The following is a 22,897-nucleotide window of genomic DNA, read 5'->3' on the forward strand; positions in this document are numbered from 1 at the left end:
ATGTGTTTGTTCCCAGGATATTACAGCAGATATTTACCCTGCAACATCCAGATGACCTGCAAACTTGTAATATTTCACAGGCAACAAATTACACAAAAGTATAATCCCCTTTCTTTTAGTCTGAGATTCAATATAATCTCTACGTTTCCCAGGTGTTTGAAAACGTCTCTCTGTTGCTTGTATTTTTCCAAAATAAACCAATTAGTACACTCTGAAGAATCGTATAAAAGGACAAAGTGCTGTAAAACTCCCCAAAACAATTGAATAGAAGGAAGTGCTCGTCACTGACTTTTTCCCCCTGTGAAGGCACATTTCCTTCCTAGCCTTCGCTTCACTTATCTGAGGTGGGTTTTTTTAAGAGAAGCATGGGGAGTTGCTAGAGGGAAAATGGATTCTTTATTTCACGTCCTGGTTTCTACCTGTCTTGCCTTGACATTCTCAGGTAAGTGTCTCTCCCTCCTTCCCCTCCTCCGTGTTGCTCCTTCTGCCACTGAGTAGAGCCCTCCAGCATAGCCGGTGACTTAAAAAAAATGAGTCACCTCTTCGCTGTGGTTCGTACAAGAGGAATGGGGGGCAGGGCCAACATAGCCCGTTCTGTTTAGATTTCTTTCCAAAGGAAAACAAACTGTCTCCTTCTATGCTGGAGATACGTCTTCTTTTTTTAAGAAGATCTCCTGATAGACAATCCAGGAGATGAGTTTTGGGACAAACTCTTTAAAGGGGACATTCCTATTTATTTAGACTTTGTGTGACTTCAGAGACAGGAGCTTTCTGTGATGCTTAGTCAGAAAATACTGAGGTCTGTGAAAATAGGGGGTTGACAAATATCAACTGAGGGAAATAAATACATGTTTGGTTTAGCACTTTGTGACTAATGAGGCTGGAAATGTTTGAGTAACTGAGATTATAAACAGAGAAAAACCCAAACATGATATGGTAGGGAGGCTGCATTTGAAATAATCAGTTCCGTATTCTGTAACTTTGTGGGGTTTTGATGAATGCATTGTAGTTCTCTTCATTTGAGTATCTAGTGTTGATCTTTTAAGCGTGGTGACACAGAGAGCTAATCTTGCATGGGTTGGAATGGTCACAAAACTAACAGCTAGAGACGTTGGAGTAAATCCAGTAACATAGATGTACTTCCTATCAGTAAAGAAACTCCGTTCCTGTAATGACACAGGCACTGAGAAGCACACAGATTTGTGAATATGTTTTCTTATATGTTTCTTATATGTTTTCTTCAGAAACACTATGAATTTTACTAAAACAACTCCCAGGCAGTAAATTATATTTTAAAATGTCTGTGTTGTAAAACTGAAAAAGAGACTGAGAGCTTGTGTAGATCTCTGTATGCTTTCAAGCAAAGGAAATGAGATATTTAGAATTGGTATTTGAAGTTAATAGTTCTTGGATTTCTTTTATATCTGGTTTAATTTTTTCTTCATTTTTATATATAATGAAGGCCATAATGACCTTACCACAAGTTTCCTTTTTGTACTCTCATAATTTACATTACTAGCACTTGCATCGTGTGGCTAGTGTGTTTGGGGTTTTTTTTTAAATAGGTTCAACTTATAGAATGTTGCATGAAAAGTTCAACACATAGAAAATGGGAAGAGAGATTAAGTTGCTGATGTATTTTAAATCATCAAGAATTTGCTTTTTGTTAAATACCCATGTGTAATCTATTGTATTTTTCTGGAATTTTGCTCTTCCAGAAGGTTTTCTGATTATCCATGTCCAGAAACAGCAGTGTCTTTCAGAAAAGAGAGGAGTCATTATGGAAAAGTGCAATATGACAAACCTCAACCAGAAGTGGCAGTGGACAGCAGATGACAGGCTCCTCCATGTGAAATCTGCTCAGTGCCTGAGCATCTCTACGCGCTCTGCTCTGTCCTCTCGCAGCATCATTGTTGATTGTCCCCAGGCAGTCAGGTGGACTTGCCACGAGGACGGGCTCCTGAAGGTGGCAAACAGCTCTCTTTTTCTCACAAAGCAAGGTCAGAAGGTAATGGCCAAGCAGAGTAAAAAATACCTTCATACATGGATGCAGCTAGAAGCCAGTGAGACGGGAAAACCTGTTTATGTAAATCTGTGCTCAAAGCAAGGTGAGTTACTCCTTCAAGGCGGTATCCTGGAAGTTTTGGCAACAAAAATGTCTCTGTTATGCTAACTCAAATGTAAAAAATTCTGATGTTTTATTCATACAGAAAAATGCTTTTGATAGTTGAAAATCATTTAGAGAACTACGAAAGAACAGCTGAAATGAGTGCTGTCTTTGTCACAACTGGTGGAGTTTTTAAGCTACTTTATATTTTCAGGATGTCTCTCCTTTTCTCAACTCACAATCTTTGGATCAAAGTGCTTATGTGTAAGCTCAGCTCACTATTATTGTGTCATTTCCTTTTTTCATTTCTAAACAGAATTGTGGGTACTAATTCCTAGTCCTTTTAAAAAATGTGGATGTATGAAAGTTCTTCTCCTCCCCATTCATTTTATCATACAAATCCAGATTCAATCTGTCAAGAGCAAGAAGACATCCAAAAATCAAACACATGCACAATTATTTCTCTGAGTAACCCAAATGCATGATTAGAACAGCCATGGCTTACACATTTGTATGTTTACTCAGTGTCATTTTGCCCTTAGATGCCATATATATGAGAACACTCAAAATACTGAAAATAATGAACTGAATCAAAAATCTCAGAAATTCTTGTAATAGCGCCTTGAGATGCATGAGTCTGTGCACATTACAGATGCATATCTATATACCTGTGTAGTTGCGAGTTTCCATGGCAAAATGGAAGGTAAAATGGTTAGAATACTGCTTAATAACACTTTCTTCAATGTTCTGTTGTCAGTCCTTCCTGGCAATCCTGTTGACATTCTTCTTGCACACTATTAAGAAGTTCTTCATAGTAAATAAGAACAACCTACAGACTTGAGCTTTTTATTGGGGAACACACAGTTTATTCTTGCCTTTACAAGATTAAAAAAAAAAGTTTTATGACCCAATACTTTTCCATGTAGCCAAGTTTTCAGAAGGTCTAAATCAAATCTTCATTCTTTCTAACCTCCTAGTTGTTGTAAGGCAGGGTGTCACTACTTTCAGCAAATTTGCACTTGCAGAACTCTACTCAAAGGATCAGGACTATTCACCTGAGTGGAGGTCTGAAAGGACAACTTAGAGAATCAGGGAATGGAAAAGCGGCCAAGATGCCATCCCAGTCCTCCCATACATGTTAGAGATTAAAAAGGCAAAATCATTTGAAGTCCTGTGTGGCAAGTATGGCTTGCTTAGTCAGAGACACTGAACAGTTCAGATGAGGTATGCAGGCAGTATTATTTCCTTTAGATAGCTGGATGAAGTATGGCCTAACAAAGCTAAAGTAACCTTGCATCCTTTTCTTAATCATGCATCAGAGGAGAGGCAATTTAAGACCAATAAGCACTAAGAAAATTATCATGAGATATGAAAGCACCCTCTCATCTACTTACTGTGCTCGGTCATTAAATGAATTTACCTTAATTTTCCTAAAATTCTCTCCATAGATAGGCCTGTAAATCCTCTTTAAGTGTGTCACTTATCTCATTTTTGACAGCTCTGAGAAGCTCTACTGAGAAATCAACAGAACTTTATAATCCTCAATACCTACTAAGAATTTCATGAATGTAAGAAACCCATAAAGAGTGAAAACAGTGCACAGATATTAGTTTTTGAAATAATGATAAGTACTACAAGAACAAAATCTAATGCCCCCAGTTCTGGTCTTGATATCCTTGTGCATGTCAAAATTTTCAATGCTGAATGTGCAAAATTAGTCTTCCAAGAACATCTATCTGTTTTCAGTAAAAGCAGCAGCGGATTAGCCTAAAATAATATATTTGGTCTATATTTATCTAAGGTAGTGAAAACTGAGCAAAATCTTTGGAGCTGAGATGGCTGTTTTTCTACTCATGACTAACACCATATTTTGATATAATTTACCCTCTGTTTTCATAGTACTCATAAAAATAATTATATTTTGGCATAGGAGTAACTCAGTGAATTGCATCCTAAACATCTTATCAGCCCAGATAAAGTACAAGCTCCAAACCCAACAACTGCAACTACCTTTTATTCTGGACCGTACTCAATGTCAAACATGATTTTTCTGAGAGTGGAGAAAGGCTGAGCTCGGATTTGGATTTCAAATCAACCATCTTAGATGTATCTGGATGTACATGTTTTGTAAGAGTCCTGACCTCAATGACCATTTGTGAAAATCAGGTTCAGTTTGGGGATGTATCCCATCTCTGTTCACTCAGAGATGATTTTAAATCTAACAGCGAACAGTCCTTCTCACACAAACCCATGTTTGAATCTGACCTCCAGCTGAAACAGCTAACATTAAGAAGGGCCATGAGATATCAAACTCCCTTGAGAAAGTAAGGCTTCACTTCCCATCAAATTCATGAGGAGATTCTGGGCAGAGAGAGAAGTAGTCTCAGGAGTGCTAAGGCCTTCTTTTCACCAGCTCACTTTTGGGTTCAGAGCTTCTTTAAGCCCAGAAACCAGGAGAAGGGACAGGAATGGAAACAGGGAGGAGGAAAAGATGGGGGAGGTGAAGAGGTAGATGGCAGGATGATGAAGACTGTTGCAGGTAAATAACACTTGCAGAACAAATGCCTTCTCTTATCTGGAAAGCACCCAGAGCACCACTAATGCTGACACACTTACACTGATGTCACTCCTGACTTGTGTAAGCAATTCTTACAAGCTTCTTTTGTTCCGGGTAGGTTAATTTCAATAAAATATCCAATTAAAGAACAGATGCAATGCTACGTGGCACCTCAAATATTACCAACACACCTCAAAACCACTGCTGACCAAAAATTATTCACTAAGTGGAGAATGACTTCAAATAGGGAGACACAATGCCAAGCTGAATACTGCAGTTATGCAGAGATCTAGAGACTGTCACATGGGCTGTAGAGCAGTCTGGATGCAAAAGGTGACATAAATTGTTTTGTAATATGATGCTCTTCATTGCATTTCTCTTCTATCATATTGTACATGGTAGGGACAGCCCTAGAGCTGGGGATATCAAAACATTCAAAACAGTAGTTGATTTTGTGGAGGAGAAAGGTTTTATTACTTACTGTTATCTGCCAAGGACTTAAGAACCAAAGTGGGATCTACAAAGATATAAAACATGTAGGACAAGGAATTAAAATAACAACTAGAGCATCTTTCTCTCCCTTGTTTTGTTTTCACTCTAAAATAGACAAAATATCAGATATTACATATGAGCCAAAGTCTGATGTGCGATCTGACGTTCACACTGTTCCTTCCTCCTTTTCCACCCTTGTTTCTTGCCCAGTATCTTCTCTTTCATGTGGACTTTTCTCTTTCCCTTACTCCTTTTAAGTTTACCTACTTCATAATCAGAACTGCTGATGCTTCAGTGGCTGAGATGGAGCACAGCAGATACCAGAGCAATGTACACTCCAAGCACACTCCCAACCACTGGAGCAGCAGTAGCAACTGCAGAATGTGGAAAGGGAAGACACATCCATTTTCTTGGGACTCTTGGGAAGGTGGAAGAACACCAAAGAAGGGTGGCAGAATCACAGAAAAGGCAGCAACTCTTATCTGTTTTTAAGATCATGTAAATATCTTTAGACTTTAATTTTTCCACACCTTTAGTGTTTGTAGTGATTGCAATAATCCATCCATAGGTTCACTAGAGGTTGGATTTTTGTGTGTGTATCTTTTACAAATTTCTCCAGGATAAATTAGAACAATGATAATCAATATTTTCATTCCACCTTTGAGCTGACCCAAAACATTTTTCCTAAAAAAATTCATTCAAATCCATTTGTATATCTCTGAAATATTATTTAATAGGATTTTTTAAATAAAAGAGTTTGCTAACATCTATGTGAACCCATGAAATATCAAATATTAACTGAATCTTCTTTCTTTGGTCAAAGCAATACATGGCTGACCACTTTTGCTGAGTTCCATCTGGACAAAGAGAGGCCTCAATATCAAATCCTTGGACATAATTAGAAAATCTTGTACACAATACAATATCATACTGACAGAAGCTATCACCAATTTTTTTCATCATTTTTTCATTTGACAAACATTCATTTCCCCTAACATTTCAACGTTAAAAAATATCATAAGATAAATCAAAATAAATGTGGTTTTAGATTTTTTTAAAAAGAAATGGAGAAATCTACAGTGTACCTAGGTCTCTGGATTTTGTAAATTTTCAAAGTCTCAGTGAGACACAGCACAAAAAATATAGAACAAAATCAGCTCGGATACCCCTCATAGGGAAAAAATGGAACACTAGGAACAGCTTCCCAGAGCAATCAGGATTAAGGCAAGTCCTGCTTTATGATTTCATCTTCTCCTGGAAGTGCAAACAAAGATGCCAATTCCAGACAATGCTATTGGTATTTTTCATTATTACATTCTCTCCCTTTATTTTGTGTGGACCTCTCTGTAGAAGCTGGAGAGGGTTTGAGGTGTCTAAATATAGGTGTCTGAAGGAAGGGCTTATTTCAGTTGTCTCAACATAGGTGCTTTTTGTCATTTGAGACACTCCAGGATATTCCACCTGATCTCTGACTGCCAGCCCAGAAAGACATAGGTCTCCCATAGGTGTTATGAGAGCCCTGAGCAGAGGGCCTGAGGGCAGTTCATATTCCACTAGATTTAGGCAACTGAACCAAGCTCTAGGTATCTGCATAGAGGTAACTTTCTGAACTCTCTTCAGTAGACGTGTATGTAATCCATGGAGTTAATGCAGCCTGGATGCTCTTCAGTGACCAAAAATCCACTTTAGCGTCAGCTGGGACTATCCAGAGTGCCAGAAATAGGGTTGGTACAGCAGTGGTGTTATCATCAGAGATGTATCTGAGATGTTCTGCTACCACTGGTGCTGAAAGAGCCTCTAAGTGGCTACTTCAGCATTTCAAAAACAAGCAAGTAAAAGAGCAGCTCAGGATTAGACTGGAGTTTGGAGACATTTAACCTCTGACATGAGATACAAATATTGCTAACTTCTACAACATTCAAATAAAGAAGGTAAAAAGTTTTCAAGCAGCACAGATTTTGCAGTTTTTGAAAGGTCTGCATTGAATGGCAAAGAAAGGACATTTAGTGGATTTTGTTCTTCTGTCATATTCTTACATACAACAGAAATCTGAACTATGTTTTTTAAATAGTCTTTATTTTTGCAGTCTATTTACAAGTAGTTAGCTAAAAAGATAAAGGTATCTTAAAGCAACCCCTTCTAGTTTCAAGTCTTGCTGTGAGTTATACGCAGTCTTATGAAGTATTTTTGTTTCTTATGCACAAGATATATGATTAATTTATGTTTCACTTGCAGTTCAGCCTTAGTTTTCTGAAACTGTGCTTTAATAAGGTAGGTAGATTGGTGAAAAAACCAAGCTATTTCAGAAAGGTGCACTGTGCCAGCTTGGCTAAGTCTGAAGGCACCACTGTAGGGTTCTCAGTACTTGACAACTAATCAGTGCTCTTGCTAATCATACATGAAAAACATATGGACTTCCTTTTCTTGTAAGCAGCCTGCTGCTGTGCGGACGGATGCAGTTTGCAGCACACCCCATGGATGAAATATGCATTTAGTCAGAATGTCATAATTTCTCCTGGGTGTGCTACTGATGATTACAATGTTATGTTCACACGCTGTATATCATTCAGCCACTAGTGATCAACGTCAGTATCACTGCTGCTGTTCTGTTCCCATAGACAGTTTTATGACTGATTTCCAAAGAGACTTCTAGAACAATGCTAAACACTTCTGAAAAATCCCACTGTTGAGATTTCTGTGTACTTTACTAGTGTCCAGACAAGAGGGGAGTTTTTTCCGGTTAAAAAATTTGGAACTCAAATTGTGTAGAAATCTTCTTACATGGGCCTTATAATATGTAGGGTTTTTTTAAAGTGCCTGCTATTGAAGAAGGGCTATGAGGGTCCTTCTGCTAGGACCACACTAGTGTTTTACTTAGAAAGAGAATATAAACGTGGATTCTGACTTTCTTGAAGTGAGGGCAGATATAAACCCTGTTAGTCAATCCTGTAGGACCTGTGGGAAATGCTGTTACATACATCTGAAGTTCCAGCATGGCATAGTGTCATACACATCCATATGTTACAGGTAACAGATTGTAGTCAGTCTTTGCTGGGAAAGATTCTTTATCTGGAAACCCAGAAGAGCTCCAAGCTCTAATGAGAGGAGTTAGGTTGTACAGTGACCAGATGCTTGTTCCTGGTACCTCCTTGGGCTGGTGGAACTTTCCTGAGGACCAAGCGTTTCACTTCCAGGACAGCCGAGCTCTCCCCTTGTCTCCTGCACCAAGAATGCCAGTTATTCCTGGCTGCTGAGTCCCATAAATATTGCTGGCAGCACCAGCTTCCCTTTTATGGAGGAGCAGCTCTCCTAAAGCACAATTGCCCTGGAACGCAAAAGCCTTCCTGTTGGAATCAGAGTTATTTGTCTGTAAATTAAGCCAAGATTTTTTTCTTTAATGTTTTTTTAAGTTGGGTGTGTCAATCTATATTTAGGAACCCAATTGTGGCCCTTTTTCCTGAGCCATTGCTTACTGCTCAGGTACTTCTTCGGCTGTCAGTAGGTTCTACTCCCTGCTGAACTCAGAGATATCTGGGAGGCACAGAGGCACAGGCCTAATTCTTTCCAAGTCCTCGGGGCTAGGATTTCTAGTTGCCTACTGCAGACTTTCAGAGGTCCACGACTAATAGGAGATTCCCAGAAACAGCAACTGACATGGAATTTAGATTGAGTCTGGGCTTTTGTCAGCTAATGGGTTTGTTGCAGCAGCTGATGAGAGCTTGAGCACAATTAGACAAAAGGAGGGTAAACATTTAATCTGGGTATCAACCCATTCCAGCGAACCAACACTTTTCAAAAAGATCCAGAACCATGGTAAATGCACTGGTACACATCAAGCACAGGAAACACTTGCATGAAAAGTGCCTCATACTATGGTTTACAATCTCAGTTTTCTTTCTCAGTGCAAATGAGAGCGCTGCAAATTTCTCTATATAAATGTGTTAGCATATGTATTTACACATATACAAGAAAACCATCATGTTGATTTCATGGACGCTCATCTACTGATCCTTTGGGTAAGAATTAAACACACACTGGCCTGCTAAGACATCATAATTTCACACCAATTAATTGCATTTGGAAGCTTCTGCTGCAATTTAACCCAATCGTTTCTTTGTTTTTAGAGGATTTGTGAGCTAAAATTGTTATAAATGGCAACCAGCCCAGTGGATCAGCAGCAAACAAGGTTCTGTCAGGCTGGAGACCCCAGTTCAAGGACTGACAAAGTGTCTTGGGCGTTGAGCCAATGCACACTCGCTGTGCTACAGCAATGGCAGGGCAGCTATGTAATTCCAATTGCTTAGTTGAAATGTGATGCTACCAGATGTAGAGGCCACCACAGCTTGAACCCTGCCCTCACGGCCACAAAGAAAGGATATTAAGTACATACCAATGGGGAGGAAGAGCCATGAAAATGTGGAGGAAAAATGTGTAGTAAAATCTTTCCTGAGCTTTAATTGCAGCTTTGGCTTTCTCTGAAGGGTACGTGACTAAAAAAGCAAATCCACCATCATATTTACAGATACTTCAGTTAAGTGATAGATTGTTATCTGAGCCTCGGAAAGGCAGCAGTCAGGGAGTAGCATGGTCTCTGCATAGGCCTGATTTTCAAAAGCAAAAGGAATGTGGGCACAAGGAACTTATCTTGGGCAAATATCTCAAACAAAAAAAAAATTATCTCAAACAAATCATCTTGAAAGATTATCCTGACCAAAGCCATGTTTTAAACTTACACCAACAAAAGGCAGATGAGAATCTGGCCTGTGCACTTAGAAAGCAGGGGAGGGGGTTGACAACATAAAGCTGATCCTGTGTGCCATTTAATAGGTCCAAGCAAGTGAAAAAGCTGTGACTGAAAAAATTGTGCTGTTAATGAAAAAGTACAACCTTTCTTCACTTCAGAATCACTGATGGACTACCCTTAAAATGAATGGTAGGAATGTTCAGGGAAATTATTTTCTTTCTGTTTGGCACAGACTTCGTTATTGATGCAAAAATACATGTTTGCACTGAAAACAAACAAAACACCCTATAGAACTGACAGGTGCACTTAAACTACTTAGAAGTTGTATCAGCCACATTTATTGAATCTACTGAATTGTTTATAAAAATGTCGAGCTGATTTTAATTACTTTTCCTTGTTTGTCTTAGATCTCCAAGATGCAGACACTTCTGTATGGAGTAGTAGAACCACATCCCCCTCTTCAAATGCTGTTACTTCTAGGCCTGAAAATATGCTGAAGAGTAGCACAGAGATGTTCATCAGAAATGTGACTGAACAATTCAGTAAAAATTCCATTGAAAAGCTCTACTTTGACTTGAAATCTGCAGTAACAGAGAATGCCTGGATTCCAACAACCACTCTTCAATACTACAGCACTACAGAAGAGGTAAGACAGAAGAATTACTGACTTTTATTAAGCCTCCTCCACTCTGTGCACCCTGATAGCTATTACAGGTGGATGTTTTGTGGGCTTAAAAAAACAAACAAACAACAACAACCGCAAAAAACCCCAACAATAACAACAAAACCACCAAAACAAAAACAAACAAACAAAGAATTACAGTATGCAATGACTTTATTTATGGATAATTGAGTCCTAAAATTACAGACATTGTTTACAGATCAAAGCAAGAGAAATCTGTATACTTTAACTTGCCTTAAAAGGAATCCTGGCCTTGGCCATGGCCAGCCTATCTACTGACTGACAGGCAGAGTGGAGACACACAGGTGCTTCTTGATCTCTGCTCTGCTGAACCACAAACCGCCCTGGCAGAGCAGGGGAATGGGGCTGCCAGCCCCAGCTCTAGGAGGAGAAATGACAGGCATTCAATACCTCCAAATCAATTTCCAGTCTTCTTTTTCTGCAAGACTTAGTTCGGTAATCTGAGAGCAAACCTGGAATCACCACTGGCAAAATGTGCATGGGCAGTTAGAGCTAAAGCATGCAGGACATTATTGGTCACTGTATCACTATCATCACATAGTGGTTTAGAACTGAAAATCCCTAAATTCCCTGGGGCTTCTCTTCCAGGAGACCACACTACTCTCAATGTATTGGGTCAGGCAAACATGTTTCAGTTACTACTATGTGTTGCTGTGGATAAGACTAAGAAATGTGTTTTGTATTTGGGAAGGCTGTGGAGAGTGTCAGAGTCTGTAAACTCAATGGTTTATGGACCCTGACACTGCTGTTCTAGTGCTGATGGTGGGAAGGGGCTGAGCTGATGATGGAAGCACTGCACCCCATTTCCCAGCTGATGTAAGCAGTCCTTGTAAAATATGATTATTCCGGAGGCAGGCTGAGCTTATTTCCTCATGCCTTCTGTCCACATAGCATACCTCCTGCACCAAATATTGCTTACTTCCAAATGGAAATGTCCTATAAAATCTGGTATTAGCCAGACTGCCTCCAGCACTCCTACTAAATAATACAACCAGAGCTAGAGGAATGGTACCATTTGAACTGCAGAAACTACTGCCTCCTGTGTTCCTACCCCACTTCACCTCCTGATGACATCATTTGCACTGAGCAATTGCTTAGGTCAAAACTTTCAAACTATAATTCTGATGATATGCATATCAATGAAAAAAGAATTAATAGCTCTCCCTTGGAGCCTCTAGCTGGTTCTGGACATTTGAATCTAGATATACCAATCAGATATACCAATCTAGATATACCAACACACAAACTTAAAATCTATGGCCTCCATCTCTGTTTCCCAGTCTTTAGAATGGAATAAAAAATATTTTTTGTCAAACTAGCAGGAACGTTTAGAGGATTAACTGGATTTAACACGATACTTCAAAAACACGTAGACTGAGTGCTGAGTATTGTTGTGAGGAAGACAATACCTTCTATGAACTGCATTTGCCCAAGCTGGGTCCTCTTGTTTGTAAAAGTAAAGCCTTGATATTATTTGGCTGTGTGCATACCCGTTTTGGGGGGACAATAGTGACATTTCAATTGAACAAAATGTTTGATTTAGAGCTGCCTTGGATTTCAAGTAAAACTGCAGCTTGCACTTTGAATCCATGACAAAAGCTATGCAAAGCCCATTTCCTCTTGATTAGAGAGACAGAGAGGCTAGTGTTAAAAAAAAAACCAACTCAGGAAACCTTGGGAAAGTGTCTGAAAGGGACTTTGGAGCCTGCTATTAGAGACACGTCCGGCAACTCCCAAAACTCATTTACAGTTCTTTTTTCTTTTTTAATTAATTTCTTGGCTTGCCACACAGATCAGTAAGTGTTAAAGGCTGTGTGACTGCTGATCTACTAAAAGCCCATTTATGCAATACCAGTCTGGAAACAATTACTTGCATTATGTTGGCTATTCTATATAAATATATTGCCACCAGTGAATGATGGACCCTCCTGTTTTACTGCAGTGCTGGCATAGGCATCTGTGTCAGACCTTACCCTTGCAGCAGCTTTTGCTGGATAACATACAGAAGGAAGTCTCAAAACCAGTAATAAACCAGTTCTTCCCTATTAATACAAAAAGATAAAGATTCTATGATAGCAAGAATAAGACTAATAAAGTAGGAACTTCTAAATTACGAGCACTTGTGAGAAGCAATAGCATCATTTTTCTCCACATATTATCTTACATTATCTGGAAGAGACAAACAAATATTTTTTCCAAAACTCTTTAAATTTTATTTGTGGTAGGTTCCACTTTTTCCCCTGAATTTTATGTTTGCAGTGTTGATTATGTTTTTTCCCTTTCACATATTACATCAGCTTAAATAACTTACACCTAAATATCTGAATTATATCTTCCCTGCAAATTCAGATTATGGATGTTTTCAAAACTCCCTATAATGATGTGAGCTCTGCTTTTGAAGAAAACACAAATTACTCGCAATGTTATAATTTACAGAGAGGAATTTGAAGTAATCCAAACATCCCAATAAGCCTTCAGATCTCTGCTTCTCTAGTGCTGGAAAAATACTAGTGTGGTTTATGCCATTAGGTCCAAAACCCATGATCATCTAAAGATGGAATCACACTGTAAAACTCTCTCACCTTGAATGATTACCAGACATCTATATCATTTGAATCCCAGTTTAGGTCTAAGAAACACACCTTGTGTTTCCCATCAGTGGTATGTTTACCCCTGTGCTAGCTCTTTGGGGCTTGGTCCCTCCTCCTGTCTGAAGTATGTGAAACATCTCTTCTGAGGGAGATCATGTTCTGCGATGGACTTGAGAATGGCATAATAATCAATACATATTTATATTGTCACTTCAGGTGATGTTCATAAAGTTATTAATCATCCTAAGCTTTGCAGAATAGAGCCCAGCACTTTCAGTACAGTGTACTTAGGACCAGGCATAGAGTTCCACTGGGACAAATGAAGTTTTCTGTAAGTGTGGGTAACACCCTTGAGTGCTCAGACCTTTGGTTTCAGAACAGAAGAATGAGAGCTAAGGTTTTTCAGACATTTGTATCTTGTTTGACAGGCTGATTGCCCAGAAAAATCCTAGAGCAGCAGCTCCCCTAAAAGGCAGACTAGCATCTGTAAACCTAGAACCTTTTTCTCCCTAAAATGGGGCAAAAGTGATACAGTGTTCAATTTGCTTGAGGTACTGCTTTTAAAAGTTAAAATCCCACATGCATCATGCAGTACAGAAAGACGTAGAATTGTGCCATTCCCACTGAAGAAAGTAAATGTCAAATTCTTTCCCCTTTATGCAATCCTAAATTCACTCCATGGCTGCTATTTGAATATCTGAAGGTGCAAAACACTTCTGGCTACATTTCTTTTCCCTCACCCCACATACACATATACATGATTTTTAAGAGGCTGAAACCTAAACAAAGAGGAAACGGGCATGCATGGCAGAAATGGCAAGTTTCCATTTTTACAGCAGCCAACTTGGAGTTGTGCACAGCTTTTTTGGTGCAATGTGAAAACAGAGAAACTTTCTTGCTTTCCGTGGTGTGTGTAATTTTAGCTTGGGAGTTATTTGGGGATGTGGGAAGGAATTGTTTCAAGGACACAGGTTGATGCAGAACAAAACAAGCTGAGATGACTGCTCACAGACAGACTACTCTTCTGCTGCAGACGTCAGCTCAGAGTCAGGCTCTGCTGGGACTCTCCTGGACACAAGACCTCTGGTCGCAATGCCATAGGGCCAGGGAGAGGATGGAGGCCTTGGTGGTCTGTGGCTAACCCCTTAAAACATCAGTGTTTGGGATACAGGAGCTGGATTGATGGGTTAGTGATGGCTGAGGCCAAGAGGAGGGCTAGGAGGTGGGGTGGCTGTGAAGAGTGGCAGGTATGAGGAGAGCAGGCATGCGATGTGAGGTGGCCATGGAGCGAGGCAGGTGTGAGGCGAGGTGACCATGAGGAGTGGCAGGTGTGATGAGGAGGCACATGAGGCAAGGCAGCTGTAAGGCAAGACGGGCATGAGACGAGGCAGATGCAAGGTGAGGAGGTTGTGAGGCAATGCAACCATGAGACAAGGCAAGGCAGCGTCAAGTGAGGTGCAGCCAGCGTGAGGTGAGAGTGCCGCACCCCAGCAACAACGGCACCGCCTGAGGGGCCCCCATGCACCAGCAGGAACGCTTGGGAAGACAAGACCCAGGGGAGAGCCGGCATGCAGAGGAAGCGTTGAGGAAGGAAGAGAGGTGGGGTGGGAGAGGAGCCGGGAGGAAGGTGGGATCCATAAGGAGCGAGGGGCGGCACCCCGAGGCCGGTCGCCTGCCCGGTGGGCGGCAGGTCCCGGATCGCCGCGCTTCACCCCCCGCAGCGAGACGCGAGGAAATCGCCTCTTGATTGCGGAAGTCGGCGGGAAGGGCTCCGGCAGAGTCAGCCCGGGTCAGAATGGCAGCGTGGGAAGTGGCGGCCGCCTCCCCGCCTCCGCTCCTCCTCAGCCACGGCGGGCAGCCCCCCCGGCCGGTGTCAGGGAGGCGGCTCGGCGGCCGGGGCAGCCCCGAGCGCATGCAGCAGGCGGCGGCCCGGCACAGGGCTCGGAGCCCGGCGGGGAGCGGGGGCCCCCGGGGCCCGCCGCCGCCACTTCACTTCTTCAGAGCCCCCCACCCCACCCCTCCGTCCCTTCTCCTCTTCCCCTCCCCGCGAGGGTTTTCGGGGTTAAAAACTGTCGGCGATGCTGAGCTATGGAGCGGGATTCGCCCTATGGACGGCGCTGGCCCTGACCAAGGTGAGCGGCCGGGAGGAGGGGGGCGGTGCAGGGTCTCCCGTCGCAGGTCGCAGCTCGGGACACTCGGGTGCGTTCGCGCCGGACCGGCACAGCTCGGGGACGGGGCTGGGGGCTGAGCCCAGGAGGCGCCGGCGGGTCTCTCAGAGCTCTCCCCGCTCTCCGCAGGCCGCGCTGGGGCAGGCGGGATGCAGCGCCAACCTGACGGAGCGGCGCGTCTTCGGGGCAGAGCGTCCGGCTGCGCTGGGGCGCCGCGGGCCGCGCCTGCAACTTCAGCCTGAGCGGGCGCTCCGAGGACGGGGAGGCGACAGGCTGCCAGCCCGCCCACGCGGGCAACGGGACCTACGACTGCACCCTACGGGGCCTGGAGGCCGGGACCTGGTACCACCTCCACATCGAGCCGCTCTCCGGCGGGGAGGCTCTCAACATCTCCGTGCAGACAGGTACGGGCGCGGCAGGTGCACGGGGAGGGACGCCGGGCTTTTCCTTCCCGTCCCCTTGTTTCACCCTGCTCCCAGAGGAGGAGGGCGATGCATTTACAGCTACGGCAAACGGACAGCGTTTGCTGAACATAGCAGCCCTGCGCTTAAGTTCTCCTTAGCCCACTGCCAGAAGAAAACACTGCCAACAGTTAGCCGAGCAGGTTTGAAAGGAGAAGGTGCTGTGAGGAGACTTGGTCAGAAGAATGCTTTAAGAAGTAGTAGCCCATAACATTCTTTGTGCTCATGCAACCCCATTGTCTTCATAGTTACTCAAGTGACAGGTTGTTTAATGTGTTTAAAATACAGTCTATTTCATAGCAGGTAAATCCTCTTCAAGGATAGCTTACCGTTTTATCCCATTTCCATACTTTTATTTTGTCCAACCACAGTTTAAAAGTCAGAAAGGCTGAAACTTCTTGCTTCTGTTTTTTCCTTGGATATCACTAGTGAGGTGTTATGATGTACAGTTGTGTGCAGAGCACTTATAGTGTCACATCCATGACTGACTGTAAAAAATGAGCCAGTAGTCTGACAGAGTGCTGCCAGGGAAGGCTCCCTTTCTGCATTTGTGTTTGTGTGTGCATGTGAACAATTCAGCTGTGAAGCAATGGACAGCATAGGGCCAACAGCTGCAGTGTCAGAACTGAACTCTTTCTACCTGTACCAGTGGAGGGGTTTTTTATGATGATGAAATATAATATTGTCCAACCTCTTAATGGTGGTAGTTCAAGACCCAAAACAGAGATGTCTGTAAAGAAGGTCCATCATTAAATGCCTCCCCGATTTGCTCCCGAAGTGTTAGTTTCAGAGAGATACTTTGCAGTATTAGTATTGAAGATTACAGTAGCCAAATACTTAATTACTTGTTCACAGATATCACTTTCTGTCAGAGCTTTTTCCCTGCATTAACTGTACAAATGTACTAAATACCCTCCATTAATTTGCTTTGATAAGTTAAAAAAAGTCTAGTGACAAGTCTGCTGGTGTGATAGCTATACATTAAGCACAAGTCACGTCACTTGGTAAAAATGAAAAATGGTTTCTCTGCAGACAGTGATTTAAATCAGTGTTGTGCATCATACCAACTGTTTTTAATATTGATGACTTGTAATGTGAAAATTGAAAGAATAGATCAACTGTTATCAAGTGATGGGTACAAATCACCGTCATTTCTGTATAGTAAAGTTCTGTTATTGAACACTTGCACAGAAGTAGAGAAAAACATACTGCTTTAGAACTTATTTTGATTAATGCATAATCGTTTAGACAGAAGCTTGTACATGCCATTTATTAATTTTTTATCACTAAATAGATTTTGCAAGGCTGTAAGATGAAAGTGATTGATAGCAACTGATGATTAGAGTCATATTTCATAGCTGACATCAAAGTGAAAAGTCTGATTTAAGTTGAAATACTGCAGATTAGTGGACCATAGTTGAAGTGAGATTTGTGTTTGGATTTTGGATAGCAGAGATCTGTCAAAAGCAAGAAATAAGAATAGAAGAACCATGAAGGTTTCCTGCAAAAAGCAGTACTCATATTGCTCTGTGGTTCCTTGCTTCCCTTGATTCAATCACAAGTTGCATTGCTTGATGCAGTAAAATGCACAAAATCCAAAATTTGTCATTTTTTTCTAAAGAATGGTTTTGTTATGCCTGTCAACAACCTGTATTGTACTGTACAGACTAAGCTTTTCGATGAAGAATGAGAGAGGATCAATCCTCTGTAAGTTTCCACTAGGGGCAGCATTATAAACCAGTTTTCTTCAAGCTCTGATGTCAGTAGTTTTAGTTTATGATCTACTGTGAGCCTGAGTGTCCATAGGCAGGTGTTTCTGGAAATCATCCTGTGAATATGGAAGTATAAGCCGTATGTTCAGCCATATTGTAAACAAAATTTCCACTGATTTCAATGGTAGCAGAACTGAGCTGTCATGGGCCATCTAAAAATATGATTCTGACCTTGGTATTCAGTGAGGTTCCGTTTCTGAGCTCTTTTACTAAGGAACATGGGCTAAGCTGTACTTTGAAGGTGCCCAGCTTTTTCCACGGACTATCAAAGGAAGCTAGATTGAACCAGGAACCTGAAGTTTAGTTGATTGAAGGGAGAGGAATCCCATCTCATATGTTTATCTTTTGCAAAATGAGATCTGAACATCTGTATCATCTTGACACAATAAATGCAGACAGAAAAAGTTTCAGATTCGTTTATATACCTACTTCAAAAACTAACTTTTTGCTCAGATTCAATCCTGTTAAAATTTTCATGTGCCAGTTCTGAGTTCAGTTTTCATCAAGTTTCTTATACAAAGTGCTTGAGTAGTTAAGTGCATAACATTCAAAATATTTTGTTAAATTTTGCACGTAAACTTTTCCAATTAAGAACTCAAGGTGAAAGCGATGAATACTGCATACTGTAGTTGCAGTGGTAATGTGAAGGCTTGGAGAGTATCAAGTTCCTAATTTCATTTGGCCTTTTGAGTATGTAATGTCACATTAAAATCACAATCTGTGTTGTTTGGAAGTTTGATATTCTAGTAGAATAATGGTGCAGCTCACCAAGATTGCTTAAACTCTCAAGTAACGCCAGATTCACCTTTGTGAATCGTTGAGTAGAAAAGCAGCTTCTATTTCTCTTATGGATGCAGAGACATGAAATCTAATAATGTATGGAATACTGGTACAACAATCCACGTTAGACCACTAAAGTGGACTCTCTTTACTCAAGAAATTTTGATTTATGGGTTGTCAAAACAACAAGTATTTAATCCTGTAGAGCAGAAGTAAAATAGATCAAAACAATGCACAATACAGTCACATATGCACTTTATAAGCCAGGGATACACAGACATGCAAACACACACAGTGGGGACAGTTGATATTTTAGTAGAATAGGCAAGAAAGAAAAAACTGATAATGCCATTTATCAACTCTGAGCAACAGACTAATTTTCCACTGCAAACCTGAGATTACAGATGTTAGTAGGCACAAGTTTGCATATTTGTTTCACATTAATATTTACAATTACAATTTGTTACGGGATTTTTTTATATACATATATACATGAAGCATCACATAACACCATACAACTAGTCAGCATGCTTGACATTGTAAAATTGGGATAACACACACAACTGTTGGTCCTTTCATGTTATATCCTTTATTGTTCTCAGTAAAACTATTTCTGTCACTGAGAGCTGCTCAATGACAAAAGATGGTAGAGTTCTGTCTTTCCTGATTTCAGATAAAATACATTTTAAGTTCTTAACTCTCCGAATGTCTGTGCACCAGTGTAACTGTGTATTTTGGTGAATGACTAGGTCTTTAATTAAAATTCTAGTTAAAAACAGTAGTATATGAACAGATCCTAAATTACAGTTAAATTTCTGAATTGAAATTCAGATTTGAAATATCATCTTGAGAGCTGTGAAAAACAACTTGGCAATTACCCCGCTTTCAAATATGTCTTCTAATGTAGGCTTATAAATGCTATTTCAAAATTGTTTTCTACAAAAATATTGCCGTGATATATTATGTCACTGCCTAATCCGAGCCTTCTGTACTGAGAGAACTAACAGGTAAATAACTTTTTATTCGAAAAACCATTAAATATTTGAATGAAAAGAACTTAAAATTCTGCCTTCTAGGGTGCAGACTGGTAGAGTGTTTCTTCATTGTAATATGTAACTCTGTAAATGCCAGAGACATGCCTTGGCCATGTGTTCACTCCTGTAAATTTCAAATTATTTGGGACAAATCTGATTTATTAGCCATCTGTAGGAGCCATATGTGACATAGCTCTAACTATGGACTGTATAATTCTATCATCCATAATCATGTAATGGTTATGATCATAATTTCAAAAGACAGAGTACAAGAAGTAAATAAATAACCATGTTTTAAAGATTTTTGAGGTTGCATATCATCCCAAAGAAATGGATATTTGTACTTAAGATGATGCAATCAGCCCTCTACTTAATCTTCAGAAAAGTCCTTATGAAGTAGGTTATTGTTTTATGAAGAGGGAAAACTAGGAAAGAAATTGATAATTTGGTAGGAAGATGGCTGAGACTGGCAGGAATTCCCCACTGCTCAGTCCTGGGCTCATATCTCCCAGTAATTTTTTCTCCTGCATTGTGCGGGTGTGTTTCTGTGCTTACAGGCTGTACTTGGGAATCATGTCATTGGGGTTGGACATACCCATATCTATCATGTCTGTGAATTGGATCTGCAGCAGCTGTGCACACAAAGCATATCCTCTTCCCAAAAAGTGAAAATGGAGTTGCAATATTATTCAAACACCATTAAGTCTTCTGAAAGATGCCTTTGTAGACTAGGGGACATTAATTCATATATTATCAAATGGTATAAAAATATCTTTGTGAAAGTATTTCATTTCTGTGATGTATCAGTGTTGTATCATTGCCAGCAGAGACTTGTATAACAATGTAAATGGTTTTTTAAGTGTTTGTTTCCATCCAGGGCTCTTTCAGTCCAGGCACTTCCCAGTCTCATTGTTCCTTTGTTCTAGCGGATGTACAAAGCACTGAGTGTTTTGTTTTCTGGACCAGATAGATTAGATAAAGTCTGAATTTCTGAACTTCACCTTCTAGGCACGCAACTTTCTTCTTTGCTCATGCACCTTAGAAGACAGATTACCCAGGACAGTATAAGTGCTTCTAAAAATGTAGATATCTTCTTTTGTCAAATTTGGCAAATAATACAGATTACAATGTTGATTACTTATGCAGGACTGAAGAACAGTCAACCTTATTCTAACTTTGTCAGAAAGAGGGTAAACTTCTTGACAGTTATCACAACTTTCTCTCAACGTCAGCCAAATAAAACCCTTTTCAGCTGGCTGTGGATCTGATCATATTTAGTGCTGGAATTTATTTCTGACTCCCAAAGTTTGACCTTTTTGATTACAACAATTGCCTTCAAGGAATGAGATTATAACCCCCCTTTTCACTTTTGCCAACATAATAGTCGTTAGTGGCTTAGTATATATTATAGGTGGAGCTGGTAGTCAAGCCTATTGTTAAGATTTCCTGGCACTTTTCATTAAAACCTCCTGTTTCAATTGCTGTAGTTGGGTGAAGTTTTATCTATTTGGCCTGAAGTTTTATGTGCTTAGTCTTTGACTTGAGTTTTAATTTTATTTTTTTTTATTTTTCAGATTTAAGCAGATTTAATTTGGCCTTTAAGAATGCAGTCAAGAAAAGACAGTTCATTTTATTGATTGATTTTTTTAATTTAATTTTTATCTCTTTTTCTGAAGAGCACTAGCATCTCTGTTGTCCAAAGAAAGAATTTGAATTTAAGCAGAGACCTGGGTTCAAAGGGACACAGTATTTTTTGGAGTCACAGAAAGGTTGAGGTTGGAGGGGACCTCTAGAGGTCATCTGGTCCAAGCCTCCTGCTCAAGCAGGGCCACCTGGATCCAGTTGCCCAGGACTATATCCAGTCAGTTTTTTAATGTCTCCAAAGAACGAGGTGCTTCTTTGACATTCCTAATATACTTGATTGATAAAGCATACCACCACCAATAGCTGGCACCACCATGTTCTCAGCTTTGTATGAAGCAATTACACCCTCTGCACCATCCAGGCTTTGAAGAAAAAGCAGCTTAAAGAATCCTAGGCTCTCCTGCCACTGTATTTGTAGGGTGGGTATAGGTTCGACTTTGTCATTTTAGCCCTTACAGTGTATTTTTTAGTTATGTGATCTCACACCCTTTTGTCTGCTTTGTTCAGGGAACCAAACAGCAATGACTACATTGGAAAAATGGTCTTGTTCTTCTGTGTTTAAGGTTCTGTGTTTAAGGTGCTGGTCATATAGAGACTGAAGTTCTCAGCCTGGATGCACCATACATTCCCTGTCTGATGCTAGGGAAGAGTAGCACAGAGTGTACTCTTGTGGAAGGCAAATTTAGTTCCTAAATTGATGGGGAACCCTTATCCTTTAACTTCCCAACTTGTGAAGGCTTGATTTTGCTGCTTTGGGTTGTTTTATGATACCTTTTTAATAGGCAATTGCTTAACCTTATTGGGAGACATAAATGTCAATACCTTAGTACACCAAGATGTAATACATTTCTTTTTAGTTTGCATGAAGTCTTGTGAGTGATGTAATACACCTGAAGAATAAAAGCAACCAGACTCTGTTTGAAGTAGTTGAAGCTAATACTAAAAACAAAGGATTGTTGCCCTTAAAATTGTGTAAATGTTCACGCCCATTAGCGATAAAGTGTTTAGTGATGGCGTTTAGTGTGAGTGCTAGGAAATTAAAGCTGCTGCTGCCATTGTATCTATAAAGCTACATTATACTGAGGCACTGAGTGTAATTTGCTGGTTTTTATTAAAGCTGTTACAGTTTTACTATCAGCAGATTTCCAAGCTTGTAATAAACATCCACAGTGGAAGTGTTTTGCTACGTGTCAATGAGTGTGTACCAATACAGAAAAGTAACATTTCTGAATTCTGCAGGACTCTCTTGTAGACAGGTTTCAGTGACACAGTGTTTATAAATCGAAAGAAAAAGACATTTTGAAAAGAATTGGCAGCACGATGATGATAAAGGGAGAGTTTTGGAAGAATTTTTGTGCTGTTGTGTAAAATTTCAGATAATTGTAATGCAAGAAATGGTTTAAGTTTTCTCTTTTTTTCCTAACTACAGATCCCTTGCCGCCATCTCGTTTGGAGATTAATAAGGAAAAGACTACACTCACAAGCTTGGAAGTTCAATGGGATCCTTCCTCAGGAAAGGTGGACTTCTATAACCTAGTATTATTTGATGATGATAATAAAAAGATACAAGAAGTCTCTGTACCAGGAAGCATTTCAAAAACAGAAAATACTTTTTTTAATCTCATCCCTGGGAATAAATACAACATTGTCCTCAGTGCAGTCGCTGGAAATAAGACTACCCCAGAACTTCACATAAGTGGATATACTGGTAGGACTTTTATTACTGTAATTCATCTGATTAAAACCACATACAGTAGTCTGCAGTTCTGCATGTTGAAATTAGCAAATGTATATAATTCTTCTACATGGCAAGATCTTTATATATATTTTTGGAAGTACTTATT

General features: G+C 40.4%; 1 protein-coding gene across 1 annotated transcript in view; it reads left to right on the forward strand.

The window, feature by feature from the left end:
• Nucleotides 1-355: 355 nt before the first annotated feature.
• Nucleotides 356-22,897, forward strand: part of PTPRB (protein tyrosine phosphatase receptor type B) — a 63,583-nt gene continuing 41,041 nt past the window's right edge. The window contains 6 exon segments of the mRNA XM_018080509.2: nucleotides 356-442; nucleotides 1,719-2,108; nucleotides 10,308-10,546; nucleotides 15,492-15,545; nucleotides 15,547-15,766; nucleotides 22,483-22,761. Of these exon segments, the coding sequence (XP_017935998.1) occupies nucleotides 388-442; nucleotides 1,719-2,108; nucleotides 10,308-10,546; nucleotides 15,492-15,545; nucleotides 15,547-15,766; nucleotides 22,483-22,761 (1,237 nt within the window). The 5' untranslated portion in view covers nucleotides 356-387.

This window comes from Manacus vitellinus, unplaced genomic scaffold (assembly GCF_001715985.3).
Source record: "Manacus vitellinus isolate BGI_N305 unplaced genomic scaffold, ASM171598v3 scaffold_5_pilon, whole genome shotgun sequence".
NCBI classification, from domain to species: Eukaryota; Metazoa; Chordata; class Aves; order Passeriformes; family Pipridae; genus Manacus; species Manacus vitellinus.